Raw genomic sequence first — 12,661 nt, 5'->3', positions numbered from 1 at the left:
TTTTCTGATCTTCAACAAACACTGTCGTTGATGCAGTTGCTGTTTTATTGGTCACCTGTCCTGAGCATCACTCTTGGAACAAAGGTGCTCAGCAGTGCTTCTGTCTGACGACTCAGAGCTCTGCTGGCCATAGGTTCCTGTAAGGGAGTTAGGACCCCGCTTCCCCGGAGGCGCTTGGTGACTGGGGAAAGCAGAGGCCAGCCCTAAGGGGCAGGTCTCAGGGACTCCCCGGATGGTGCGGGGCTGGGGCAGACCCTCCGTCTGAGGCCACTGCGTGTAGTTTGAGGTTGCAGACTGGCTGTAGCTTGTTAAATTTCTAGCATCTTTATTTATTCAGTGTTTCCTCATGGAAGTACTTGTATTCTTACCCATAAGAGCCGGCTGGAACAAGTACATAGGTTTTGCCCACAAACTTGCCATTAAAAATAGAGATTTAAGATTTAGGGATCCTCAATTTCGGTCCTGAGATTTTTCATAAAACTATGAGACGGCTCTGCCAAGGAGAGTATCGGCGTAGCGCACTGGGAGGCGGCCAAGCGTTCGGCCCGAGGAAGCTCAGGGAGGAGGCAGCTTTCTTAAAGCAGCTCACGTGGGGCCGGGCACAGGTGCAGTTCGTGTCCGACTTTGTCGCAGCTCCTTTTGTTTTGCTGATTAATTCAAGGGCATGCCATCCGGAGTCTTCAAACGCTAGTGCGAGGGGCCCTTGGGACCTGTGGCATCTGGTCTGCGGGCAGCAGCTGCGGCACCCCCGGGCGTATGTCAGAGTCTCTCTCACTGAGGCTGAAGGAATAGGGTTTGGATGAGAAAAGTTCCTTATTTTAGGATAAAGGAATTTAAATGAATACATCTGAAAATCTGAGTAGTAATTAATTTTTTAAAAGTCCGAGGCGCTGAGGGCCATCCAGAAGCAGCACGGGGCACGTTAGCCTGTCTGGCTGGGCCGTACCTCGAGCTGCCGTGTCCCAGTCTTCCGGATAGAGCTCAGGGGTCTGTTCACACGGGCTCCTTAGATGGATTTGACCTGTGGCTCTTTCGGCTCGGGGCCTGGGCATCTATTCAGGAAGTATTCCCGAGAGCCACTGCTCCTTTGACAGACGAGATTGGGGAACAGAAACCTGGGACCTGTCCGTCCGCTGCCTCACAGGCGCTGACAGCGGCGGACATCGGGGACTCGGGCCGCCGTCTTCCCGTTTGCCGCCGCGGACGGCGGGGCGCTAGTTACTGCTCAGCGTCCTCTCCCCACCCCTCAGCCTCTCGCTTTTCTTATTTTTCAGAAAGTTTCTCTAGTTTGGCTGAGACATTTGAGAAAATCCTGCCCTAGTGAAAGAATTGCTGCCTTAAGCAAATCCATAGGCTCTGAAGACAGTCCCTGCATAAATGCGACAAACGATTCATTAGCTCGTGGTCTTTCAAGCACAGTAGTAACCATGTTTATTATGAAATCTCAAAAACACACGAGAAGTCGGGAGTGTTATAAGAAACGCCCATGTACTTATCGCTCAACATTTGCAGTGTTTACCTTGTCACATTTGCTTTTTTCTTTTTAAGAAATAAAGCCTAACAGATCCGTGGAAGCCCCTCCTGGTTCTCCCAGGCTGTCCCCGCCCCCTCAGGAGGGGCCACTGTCCTGAGCCGCATGTGTGCCCTTCCCAGTCTCGCTTTTCTGCTCTGTACTCCATCCAGATGCAGTGTCTTTGACAGCATAGTTTTGCGTGGACTGTGTTATGATTGATATCTGCAGTACCATGTTGCGCGTATCGGTTAGCAACCTACTTTTTCTCAGGGCTTTTATTTCAATGCCATTCCTTTTAACATGCAAAATCAGGTGCATTTTTTTACCTGCCGTATTCCACTGTGTGAATGTGCCACGATTTAGCCATTCTCCCGTCGGGGGGCATTTAGATCAGTTCCATTTTTTTCGCTGTTACGATTCCGCAGTGAATAGCCTTGCGACCACGTAAAATAACGTCTCCGGGGATATAGCTACGAGGGGACCCACAGGTCCTACGGTGCGTGCGCCCTCGGCCTGGCCCGGCACCGCCCACCTCCCCCCAGACAGTGCGTCCCTTATGCTGAGAGTCCCCGTGCCCCCCTCAGAGCTCCGGCCCGCTGGTTCTGTGAGCTCACCCTGGACAGGGTGTTCGCGGACATCGCAGAACAGTCCTGGTCCCGTCTGTGTGGTGGCATTTCCCCTGAGCCCCCGCCTTTTCCTCTTTAGAAGGCGACGCCCTCTTACGGAGCCTTCGCTCTCGCCCTGGAAGACTCGCCGATCATACGCGGAGCCTCCGCACGGAAGATGCCTCGCTGGAGGAGGAGAGCGGTGTCTATGGTGACATCGTTTTTGTGGATGTCGTCGACACTTACCGGAATGTTCCTGCAAAGCTGTTGAACTTCTACAAGTGGTAGGTTGTAAAAATACTGCATACCTAGAATTGTTGTTCTTTTGAGGTAGAAACAATATATCAACATCAAACCACAGAGAGTTTTTAAGAAATAAACCAACCTTAGACCCCTGAACACCCAGAATATGATCTGTTGGATCCTAGTTCTTTGCGGGGATCAATCTTCTAAAATGCTGCCACTTATTTAGATTAGCAGGTACATAACGTGAATGCCAGCGATTGCCAGAAACAAACAGGCAAAAATGGACTCACTCTGAGTCATCGCCATGGCTATCTCAAGCCCACATCAGATGAAAATCAGTGAGTTCGAAAGTGACCCACCTCGTTGTGTTCACACCCACCGACCTGAACCCCCAATTATAGTCACTCACACCCCGGTTACTGGTCTGAGTTCTGATCAGCTGAACGTCGCAATTACATTTCCATTCTTTACCCTTTTAAAAACTACTTGCCCTGATTCCCAAAGTTTCCTATAAGATAAAATTCAACCACCTTTACTTAGTCTATCATACTTATAACTTCCAGACCCTCCAGTATTTCTCGGATCTTAGTTGCAATTCCTACCTTTATAATAGCAACAATAAAAGTAACGGTTACATGTGTGTATATGTATGTAGTTGTTGATGTTATTAGTTCCTCTAGGATCCCATCATTTGCTGTTGAGCCCGGTACTGTACCCTCATTGTGCAACTGAAACCTGTCCGTCCGTCTAGACTAAACCTGTGAAGTGTATTCCTATCTTTGTCTGTTCTAAAACCTTGTCAGCGAACTCGTTTCTTGGCGAGCCCCCGAGTCTGTCTCTTCCTCCTCTCCCATTGCCCTGGGCAGAATGGGATATTATCAGGTACTCTACGGATATGGTCCCTGGTCCCAAGGGGTCAGCCGGTCTAATTAGATGATGAAAGGAAATGTTTCATAGCTAGGACAAGTTAATAGGATTTTGGAGTCACCCTGTGGGTGGAGGGCACACACACATAAGTCGGAGTCTGGGTGTGTCTAGAATACGGGAATGAAGTGTGGACAGCTGCAGTGAGAACAAGAACCACTAATGGGCGTTCCTATTGTAAGTGGCGCCAAGGCAAGAATGTAAAGAGGAGCAGGGTGGGCATGGAGAGCCAGGGAATGGGAAATCAGTACCGTGGAGTTCCAGGACTTCCTATAGGAGCCGATTCCCAGTTGTGGAAGTTCAATTTAGTTTAGCTATTACCTTCAGTATGAGTTTTATCTCCTCTACTCCTTCCATATTTCTAAGATCTTAGCCTCTCCCCTCAGTCTGTATGGCTACGGTCTGCTTTGGGCCATTATCCCCACCTAGGTGACCTAACAGCTGTGCTTTGGGACCCACTTCCCTGTAAGCCTCCTCCACCTGTCTGCCCTCCACTCCGTAGAGGACACTTCCATTATTCATTCTCCTTTATTCGGTCGATTCATCAGTGAGCTCAGAGTCCTTCATCACAAGAGTTTATTCCTGTTTAACAAATAACTATTATGTATGCCCTAAGCTGTTAATTAGAAATACACTTTAGAAGCAGAAAGTTATGTTATTTGGTGTGGACCCACTGTTAACTTCGTCATTCTTTGACCTAGTTAAACTTTTCTCCAGATTTTTAAAATTCAGATTTCTGTCATCCGACTGGTTTCCTAGAGACTCTGGGTTTTTATCAAAGATGTACAAGGATTGGCATTGGGAGATGAAGGCATCAGTTTTGTCTGTGGTTGTCATATTTTTTTATGTCTAGATAAATGAAATCACTCCTCTGTTCTTTCCAAAAGATCATTTATAGTAGTTTACTGGCCGGAAGTCATTTCCATGGGAAATGTGTTTTAATGTTATAACTCAGTTTCTTTAAACTATAAAATAGCTGAGTGTCCTATGAACAGGATCATGTTGTTGCTACCTGTACATTCGTGTTCTGTGTGAGAGACCAGGTGTGACACCTGTCCCTTTCCTGGGCGTTTCTCATTAAGAACACAAGGGACAAGGTCCAGATGTTTAGGTTGAGCAGCCTGACTCAAGATGCCTGCGCAGCATTTGTTTGACCGTACGTTCCACTTAGACCAGATCTTTTAGTGTTATTTTCCTTTGTACCTTTTCACATCGGCTTCGTTCTGTTAGGCCCCCTGGTGACTGTCAGGTGAGGGCTGTACTTGGCACCAGCGTCGTGTCACAGATGTTCTCAACACTGGAGGATGAGAAACTGAAGCAGCACACAGGGAGGGGAGACCGTTCTTGATGACGATGTTAGCGCTGTGACCGCGTTGGCACCGCTTCACGTTCCTGTGCGGACGCACCGGCTTTCATGTCCCTTTTCTGCCACCAGGACTGTGGAAACGACCAGCTTCGATTTACTGCTGAAGACGGATGACGACTGTTACATAGACCTGGAGGCTGTGTTTAACAGAATTGCCCACAAGAACCTGGATGGGCCTAATTTTTGGTGGGGAAAGTAAGTTGAACGTTGTTAGCGCGTTGGCATTCATGGACCTGGTCAAAAGCAACTAACCTAGAACGAAATACGCATGTCACTTTTCATAAGAAAATAGGCGAGATGGGAAATTTCCCTGTTAGGCTCCTGGGCTATTATATTTCATTAACCTACAATTACAGGGACGAAAACTTTAAAATGAAAAACCTGAGGTAACATAATGAGGGGAGACGATGCGGCCTTCTCCGTGTGCCCCGGAGTGAGCGGCCCTGGGTTAGGATGGCTTCGTGTCGCGTTTCTGAGGCTGCTCCGTGTTTCCTCAGGAACACAGGATGGATTAGCGAACTTTGTAAAAGTAAATATACACAGGCTGATCTGGTACTTTCCATTTGCAAACTACAAAAGCAACTTTGAGAGAATTTAACATACTAGTCTTTTATATAAGTAGATATAAAGCACTAGATAAATAATTCCTTTCCATATCAAACAAAAATTCTTGTTCTTTCTTTGATTCTAGTGTATTCCTTTGCAGGGATAATAAAGGAGTCAGGCTTAGTAACAGAAGCAGACTTATTTTGAATGTCAGTTTCAGATTGAACTGGGCCGTTGACCGAACCGGAAAGTGGCAGGAGCTGGAGTACCCCAGCCCTGCGTACCCCGCCTTCGCATGCGGGTCGGGGTACGTGGTCTCCAGGGACATCGTCCACTGGCTGGCCAGCAATGCAGGGAGGTTGAAGACCTACCAGGTAGGGAAGGGTTTGCGACCCAACAGCAACTCCGTGAACAGTGTCCTTCACCGGGTGTCCCACCGCTGAACGCAGGGCCAGCTTCCCCTGGGGAAGAGCGTGTTACTTTCTGTCTGGGAGTCACTCTTTAGACATCAGGGACACGCTCCTGACCCTCAATTTGGCTCTAAATTCTACTCCTAACCCTGTTTTTGAGCCTACTTACTATATTTTCGACCTATATTTACCAGCCCCTGGAGGGGGCGTAAAGATTTATATTCAGAAGACGAAAAGTGCTTGCTTTCTGCTGATTCTGGGCCACGTCAGCCAGCAGTTCTGCCTAGTTATTAGGTCCATGTATGTGTTTCCTACTGTTGGAACTGGAGGCCACCGTCCACGAGGAGTGCGCTGGTCACCTGTAGGACGTGGTCATCAAATTAAAAGCCACCAGCTTTTACTGTGTGTCCGTGTTAACACGCGTTTGGATTTCATAGTAGATTTACAAGCAAAGAGGAAGGAAGATAATTCATTAAGGGAATGGGTGTGGCACTGTCTTTACAGGTGGCGTAGCAGCTAAACTGTTGCATTTAAACCTCGTGCGTACAGGGTGAAGATGTAAGCATGGGCATTTGGATGGCAGCCATAGGACCTAGGAGATACCAGGTAAGCAAGAGCCGTGGGGCTGGCCTCGGTTCCGGGGAGCTGAGCCGAGGTTTCCGTGTCGGACCTCAGGCGGGAAGTGAAGACCGAGCATCGCAGCTGCGCTCGATTTAATTCACAGACTCTCTCGTACAATATTTTTCTGAGTTTAAACCACAGGAAACATTTTGAATGGAAGTTCTCCCGCCCCCAAAGAATTAGGATTTTTAATATTTGATCGGAACTCCTTTGCAGCTTTAAATCTCAAAGAACCAGCTGAGGTAAGTTTCCAGCAATGTGGTGGTCCAGGCACCCTTCTGCCCTTCTGACTGAGGCAAACAAAATATTGTATAAAACACGGTGAGATGTCTTAAAATATGCTAGTCACCGAGCTAGAAAAATAAGTGACTCTGCCTCTCCCAGAAATGGGAACGAGAGCCCTGGGAAGAAAGCCTCAAAGATCTGTGTTGAATTTTGGATTCTTTCCGCTTCCACTTTGGCCATAGAAGGTGCAGGGGACAGAAGGAGCGTGGGGCCCAGAGCAGTGCCCCGCGACTTCGGGGCCACAGACGGAAACCCAGCTCAGGTGGTCGGCTCCGGTAGTTCTGTTTCTTTGTTGTACGTTCAGTCCCGTCTGATTTAGTCCACGTTGAACATAGTCCGCATCTGACCATTCTGGCATCGGGCCTCTGCAGCTGCCTCTGTGGTGTGAGGCTTCTGCGAACCGTTGCGTATGGAGCGTCTTTCCTGACGTGTTGAAAGACGTTTTTGTTGTGCCCTATGTCCCTTGGACACTGGGGTCTGTATGCAAAACGCTCCTACAGGGAGGACTTGGTCTTATCCGCGTGTCCTGCAGGGCGTTTCCATCTGCGAGCACGTGTTTCTGGCCTGGAGGGCTCCGCAGAACGTGAGAGCGGCCAAATCCCCACCGAAGTGTGGGCTGGGGTTCCAGGTGCTCAGGGGAGACCCCTTTCCGCCCCGCCCAGGGTCAGCTGAGGCCGACAAGCCTCCTCCCCGTGGTTCTGTGTGCGCAGTATGCCGCAGGCGCCGGCGCCTGGGTCCCCCAGCTGTGGCGAGGCCTCGCGGGCGCCCCTGACTGCAGCACGGTCTGCTCTCCGGCGTCTCCTTCCCTGCCGGTTCCGCCACGCGTTCCCGACGTTTGGGGTCGCGTCCAGCATTTCATGTTCTCTGGTTGGTCGATGGGTCCCCGGGTCTGTACCCTGCTCTGTTGCGGGGAACAGAAGCGAGTCCGTGTGGCAGGGAGGGAGGGGCCTGGGAGCGTGACAGGCCCCATCGGAATCCGTCCCACTGGGCATCAGCTCACCTGGGTTCACGGCCCTGTGTCCTTGGGCAGGGCACTTCACTTAGTTCCAGTTTCTCGCGTGTAAGGGGAGTGACGTGACGCCTGCCTCGCGGGCCATTCACAGAGCACTCGGCCCAGCCCTCAGAGCGCGGCGCGGCCCCCTCTTCTCCAGCAGCAGATGGGGAGCTCACACCGCGGTTTCCAGACCGCGTCTTTGTAGCGCTCCGTCTGCTGACCCCGTGCGCACGGCGCACTGCTGCCCCACACACTGCGAGCGGGGGCACACGGTGCACACGGAGCACACGCCGACAGCGCGCAGCTTCCCTTCAGGCGGCTCCACGGCCCGCCCGTCAGCCCTGCTCTCTCCCCAGGATGGCCTGTGGCTGTGCGAGAAGACGTGCGCGACGGGGATGCTGTCTTCTCCGCAGTACTCCGCACGGGAGCTCACGGCACTCTGGGACCTGAAGGAGCTGTGCGGTGACCCGTGCCAGTGTGCAGCCCGATGATGGTTTAAGTCGCCGCGTGTAAAGCTCAGGGTAGGCGAACGACAGTCCGTGGACGTGTGAGGACAGCCGAGGTTTGGCAGCGATTCTTTGGTCCTTCCGGAGAGTCTAGGCTGGCGCTTCTGTAACCAGTGTGGTATCTCTTAATGTTTGCACAAGTTTTTCCTTTTTAAAAATCAACTGATACTGTAGCATAAGACAAACTTTATTTATATATTGGAAGATGATTTGAAAAATGCCAAATAGTTTATAAAAGAATATTTGTAAATCCAGATATATCATTTCTAGTTAGTAATTCATTATCTGTCATTTTTTGTAAAACTTGGCTTGTTCAGACATCTTTAGTAGCTGAGAGTTGGAATTTCGGCTGGATTGCAGAATAGCTGCGTATAGCATAATTGTCATTAATATGGGCCAAAAACAACTCACGGAAATGCTGTGTGAGGATCTGTGGGCAGTGGTCACTCATACCAAAGTGTGTGATTTCTGGGAATAATGTCAGATTTCTGTGGACGTCTGGATGAAGTGGGCAGCTGAAGCCAGGTAGTTCTCAGTTCTGGGCCTCGGTCTTGAAGTTTGTATTAAGTGCCCTAATGCAGGTTTTCTTTTGCCATATCACATAAATCCTGAAGGTCAGTCGAGCATTTTTTTTTTTTTAACATAAGTTAAATCAAGTATACCTCTCAGGATTTTAAGTAGTTGCCACTTTAAAAGAATTTTGCTTTCGTCCTGTCATTGCCTGATGGTCACCTGATCTTTTATAGACGCTATGCTCAGTGTAGGTGTGACCGTGGAGGAAAAGCCCTGTAGTTGAGAGATCATAGCATGTATGTCATACATTGTAGGGGCTGTGCCTCCCTACGTTTATGTCATACAGCGTAGGGGGTGTGCCTCCCTACGTTTAAGGGACATTCCCAAATGACCGACCTAATCATTTTAGTAACTTTTTAAACTGGTAGTAGCAAGAGAATTCCATTAAAAGTGGCCTTGTGACAGACATTAACTGTGTTCAGATTTTGTGAGATTTAGCTAGGTGCTATTTGACGTTGAAATCTTCACGTAATGAAATGCAGTCACGACCTATAAAATATGAAATAAAACCAAAATCATTAGTAGGTGCAAAGCCTTTATTGCTGTCATACACGAGGTGAGAAACGGTCTCTTCCCAAATGAAAAGTACCACCTTTTTTATCCTCAGGGCACGTTATAAAACGTGTCCCAATAAATCCTTTACTTCCAGCGAACCCCAGTCACAACAAGCAGCCTAGTGGCCTCGGGTTCAGTTAGCTGTTACCAGCGCACTAACAGACAGTCTCCATTTTCCACAGAGTAAAACTGTAACGACTGTTGGTCACTTTCTAGTTCGATCTCTCTGCCCGGCATCTGAAAGTAGAAAAGGGGGCTCATTAAGACAGATCTGACGGAGCATAATGTATGGCGCCCCCGACAGAGGGGTCGGGTCTCCGTGCGGAATGAGTGTTATAGACTCAGTTTGACAGCATGTCATCCTGTGGGGGACGAAGTGTGACTGTGTTTGCCGGGCAACTTACTTTGGGACTTTCATAGGACAACAGAAGGTCTGACGCAGGAACTCTGAGGAGACGCGACAGCATTCCTTTCACTTTCTGAACTGTCATGGAGCCTGTCACAGAAAAAAGAAAAATCGTCCATTCTCTGATATGACAGTTACCTGTGTTACTGGCTCACGTGACAATTGCAATGACAGGTGAAACGCATTTCACAGTCTCACTTGACCCAAGTAAACGATTAGGGAAAGGTGCACGATCACGTACTGCACTGACAGTCACTTGGGGACCGGGCCAGTGCCTGACCCAGGCGTCCTCTGACAGGGTGTTCACACACCACTTCCTCCGAATACACCAGAAACCATTAACTTTTCAAAGTTTTAAAATCTGTGATGGCGTGACGGAAAGACTGCCGGAGCGGGCGCTCACCCTCTGGCCTGAGTTTCCCCCTCTGTGAAGTGAGGGAAGCGTGGTCGCCGCGTCCCCTCCAGGCGGCCAGCCCGGCTGTGCTGACCTGTGCTCGACACACTGGCCACCAGGCATGGGAATGTGACTTTATGGTTTGTTCAGAAAACACTATGAACTTTTTTTTCCAAAGATGGGTCTGTGGTAAATGTTGGCTATTTTGATTGAGAAATAGTTCCTTTGAAGCTTTAGCTGGAGGTGCAGCAATAGTGTGGCGTTCCTATAAATACCACATGTATTCAAACGTATTTTTCTATCGAAAATCATTTTGGAAAAGCTGTTTTTATGCAACTTGTAATAATAAATGTTCTTTATTTTAGAATAAAAATGGACTTCTTAAGTTTATGTCTCGAATGCAGGCGTGTAATTTTCATTAGCACGATTCGCTCTTATGTGTGGATGTGATACTCCCGTCCCTTCAGAAGACTGAGGGGGACTGGCTCTCAGTGCCGAGTCAGCTCCTGCACAGCAGTGGGAAATGACACGTTCCTAAGCCGTGCCGGAAACAAAGTTTGCTCATCAAACAGCTCTAATAAGAAATGTGTCGTAGAAGTGGTAAACTGCATAAACTATTACTATCTTTAATACAAAGTAACATGATTATCTTAACATTCAGAAAATAGAGGTAGGTAATTTATCTTTTTGCCTCCCTATGACCAGCGGTACGTTTGACGGGTAGACTTCTCCAAGCTTTTTTTGTTTATTTAAGGATGTACAGGTTTCGTATATATGCTGGTGTACAACTTATTAGCGACACATCTCACGTAGACCTGCACTGTCCACTACAGCGGCTGCAAGTGGCTGCTGGGCACCGGAAATGTGAGTATGGCTAAGGGCCTGAACTTGGTTTTATTTCACTGTAATGAATTTAAACTGCACGTGTGACTGGTGGCAGCCACACTACACCTCACAGCTCTAGAGCCACTTCATCCTCTTCCATGATTCATGACACTGTGACACGTGGTCCCATCAGGACAGTCAGCCTTTTCCCCATGAAAACATTGACTTATTTTTACCGTTACAAGTGCCACAAGGTGGAATGCTTGGTCACCACATATACATATTTTAATTTTTTATGACTACAAAAAGTTTACACTGATTTTTGATGCTCTGCATGTTTAATTTTTGCTAACCTGACCAGCGGAAAAGTGTCTCAGTATTTTATCACTTCTCTCTTTAATGGACAGTTGTTAGTGCCTAGATGGCACATGTGGCATAAAAATTAGAGCTTTGACTCTGTTGGCTGACTGCTGACGGATCACAGAACCCTGAAGAGCTTAACGCGGTAATTACGTAGCACGTCTACAGAGCCACCTGAAGATTACGAGTCAGAGCATGAACAGGGGCTGTTCTAGCAGGTGACTGACACGCAGAAGAACTGGGACGGTCAAGACGGACAGCACGGGGAGGAGAGGGTGAGGCACACACTGTCACCGTCAGCCCAGGACCACGTGCACGCACGCATCCCGCCGGAGTCCCGGCCGAGGGAGCTCTGACAAAGGAGACCGCGGCACAGACCTGAGAACATTCTCGGGCAGTTTCCACAAACCGCTTTCACGTGTCTGGACTGTAAAAGGGGAAATGCAGAGACACCCAGAGCCCGTTCCACTAACAAGGCCTGGTCCTCTCCACTGTCCGTCTCCACGAGCGCCTTTACTGACAGGGCTTAAGTTTGAAAACAACACAAGGGGCCCCACGAATTTTAATTCAGCTTTATGTAACAGCAGAATCATAAATCGCAGGAATAGAAAGTGAACCACCGGTACTATGGAGTAATGCAGGTGAGCTGACGCTAACTGAGAAAGCTTCCACAAGCAATGCCAGGATAGGCTTGTTTTAGTTGATAAAAACTAAAAATCAGTGCGTTTACTGTGCTGAAAAGTATTTTGCGAGTCATTTAGGGTGATACTCATTTTATTTCTCTAAATCCTCACTGCTCTAAATTTAACCTGTTTATATTTTAGTATTTAACTGTGAACAAGTTTAGTCTCAAGAATTCACAGCAGCCTACTTAGTAATTTTTCTTTTGAGTGGAAGTTTAAGGTAAGTTACATTGACCTAATTTGTGACACAAAAGTATTTTCCAAATAAAACTGGTTCAGTTGCAGTGGCACAAATGTCTAAAGTTCTGAAGTGTATCCAAGTCAGCCTAAGAGCTGTTGCTGCCAGGCCCCCTGACCGGTGTGCAGCAGAACATGCGAAAAGTCACACATGTCCAAATAATTACTCTCAGGTCCGTAGGCCATGTTTCCTGTTCTGTGAGGGATACGACAGGACAGGTTCTCCCGAGCGACTTGAGAACTAGACAGCAGTGGGCGTGGGAAACACCGCTGGAAGGCTCGGTCATTGGCGCTCGTGCCTCCGGCTAAGGATGTCGTCTGGCTAAGCTGGGGAAGTTATGCAAGACTTGAGCTTTCAGAGGGAATGACAGGAGCGCGACTACTGTGTTTTAGAATGTAAAAGACTAGTGAGAACCTACGAGCGCTAGAAAGGCCACACACACTGTCAGGCAGGAGGGAACTGTTTTACTTCCTGCCAACGAAGACCTGGGCCAGCGACTCAGGGTATGAAGACAGGAGAGAGACGCATTCTTCTTACCTGGCAGTTGCTTCTCTATGACTTTCTGATCAAGCTGATGAGGACATTTTATCTTAAGTGCTTGAAGGAAAAAA

The 12,661-nt window shown here is 48.4% G+C and overlaps 2 protein-coding genes across 6 annotated transcripts in view; one reads left to right on the top strand and one right to left on the bottom strand.

Moving 5' to 3' along the window:
• The window catches only part of B3GALNT2 (beta-1,3-N-acetylgalactosaminyltransferase 2), a 44,498-nt gene extending 34,164 nt beyond the window's left edge, over positions 1–10,334 (top strand). For 2 of the 4 annotated variants that reach the window (XM_039850362.1, XM_039850360.1), the window contains 5 exons: positions 2,219–2,402; positions 4,724–4,849; positions 5,415–5,574; positions 6,160–6,216; positions 7,867–10,334. In XM_039850362.1, coding sequence (XP_039706296.1) covers positions 2,219–2,402; positions 4,724–4,849; positions 5,415–5,574; positions 6,160–6,216; positions 7,867–8,001 — 662 coding nt within the window. In that variant the 3' untranslated portion in view covers positions 8,002–10,334. Of the gene's footprint in view, positions 1–2,218; positions 2,403–4,723; positions 4,850–5,414; positions 5,575–6,114; positions 6,223–7,866 lie in introns of those variants that run through there. The other 2 variants (XM_039850361.1, XM_039850363.1) reach the window with 2 other exon arrangements.
• TBCE (tubulin folding cofactor E) overlaps positions 9,108–12,661 on the bottom strand; it is a 58,444-nt gene continuing 54,890 nt past the window's right edge. The window contains exons 15-17 of one of the 2 annotated variants that reach the window (XM_039850359.1): positions 12,588–12,647; positions 9,549–9,640; positions 9,108–9,381 (exon numbers count right to left, since the gene is read on the bottom strand). In XM_039850359.1, the coding sequence (XP_039706293.1) occupies positions 9,289–9,381; positions 9,549–9,640; positions 12,588–12,647 (245 nt within the window). In that variant the 3' untranslated portion in view covers positions 9,108–9,288. Of the gene's footprint in view, positions 9,382–9,548; positions 9,641–12,587; positions 12,648–12,661 lie in introns of those variants that run through there. The other variant, XR_005650166.1, reaches the window with a different exon arrangement.

Source organism: Pteropus medius, unplaced genomic scaffold (genome assembly GCF_902729225.1).
Source record: "Pteropus medius unplaced genomic scaffold, Ma_sr-lr_union100, whole genome shotgun sequence".
NCBI classification, from domain to species: domain Eukaryota; kingdom Metazoa; phylum Chordata; class Mammalia; order Chiroptera; family Pteropodidae; genus Pteropus; species Pteropus medius.
The sequence above is the reverse complement of the archived record's forward strand: the minus strand, read 5'-3'. Positions and strand labels throughout refer to the sequence as shown.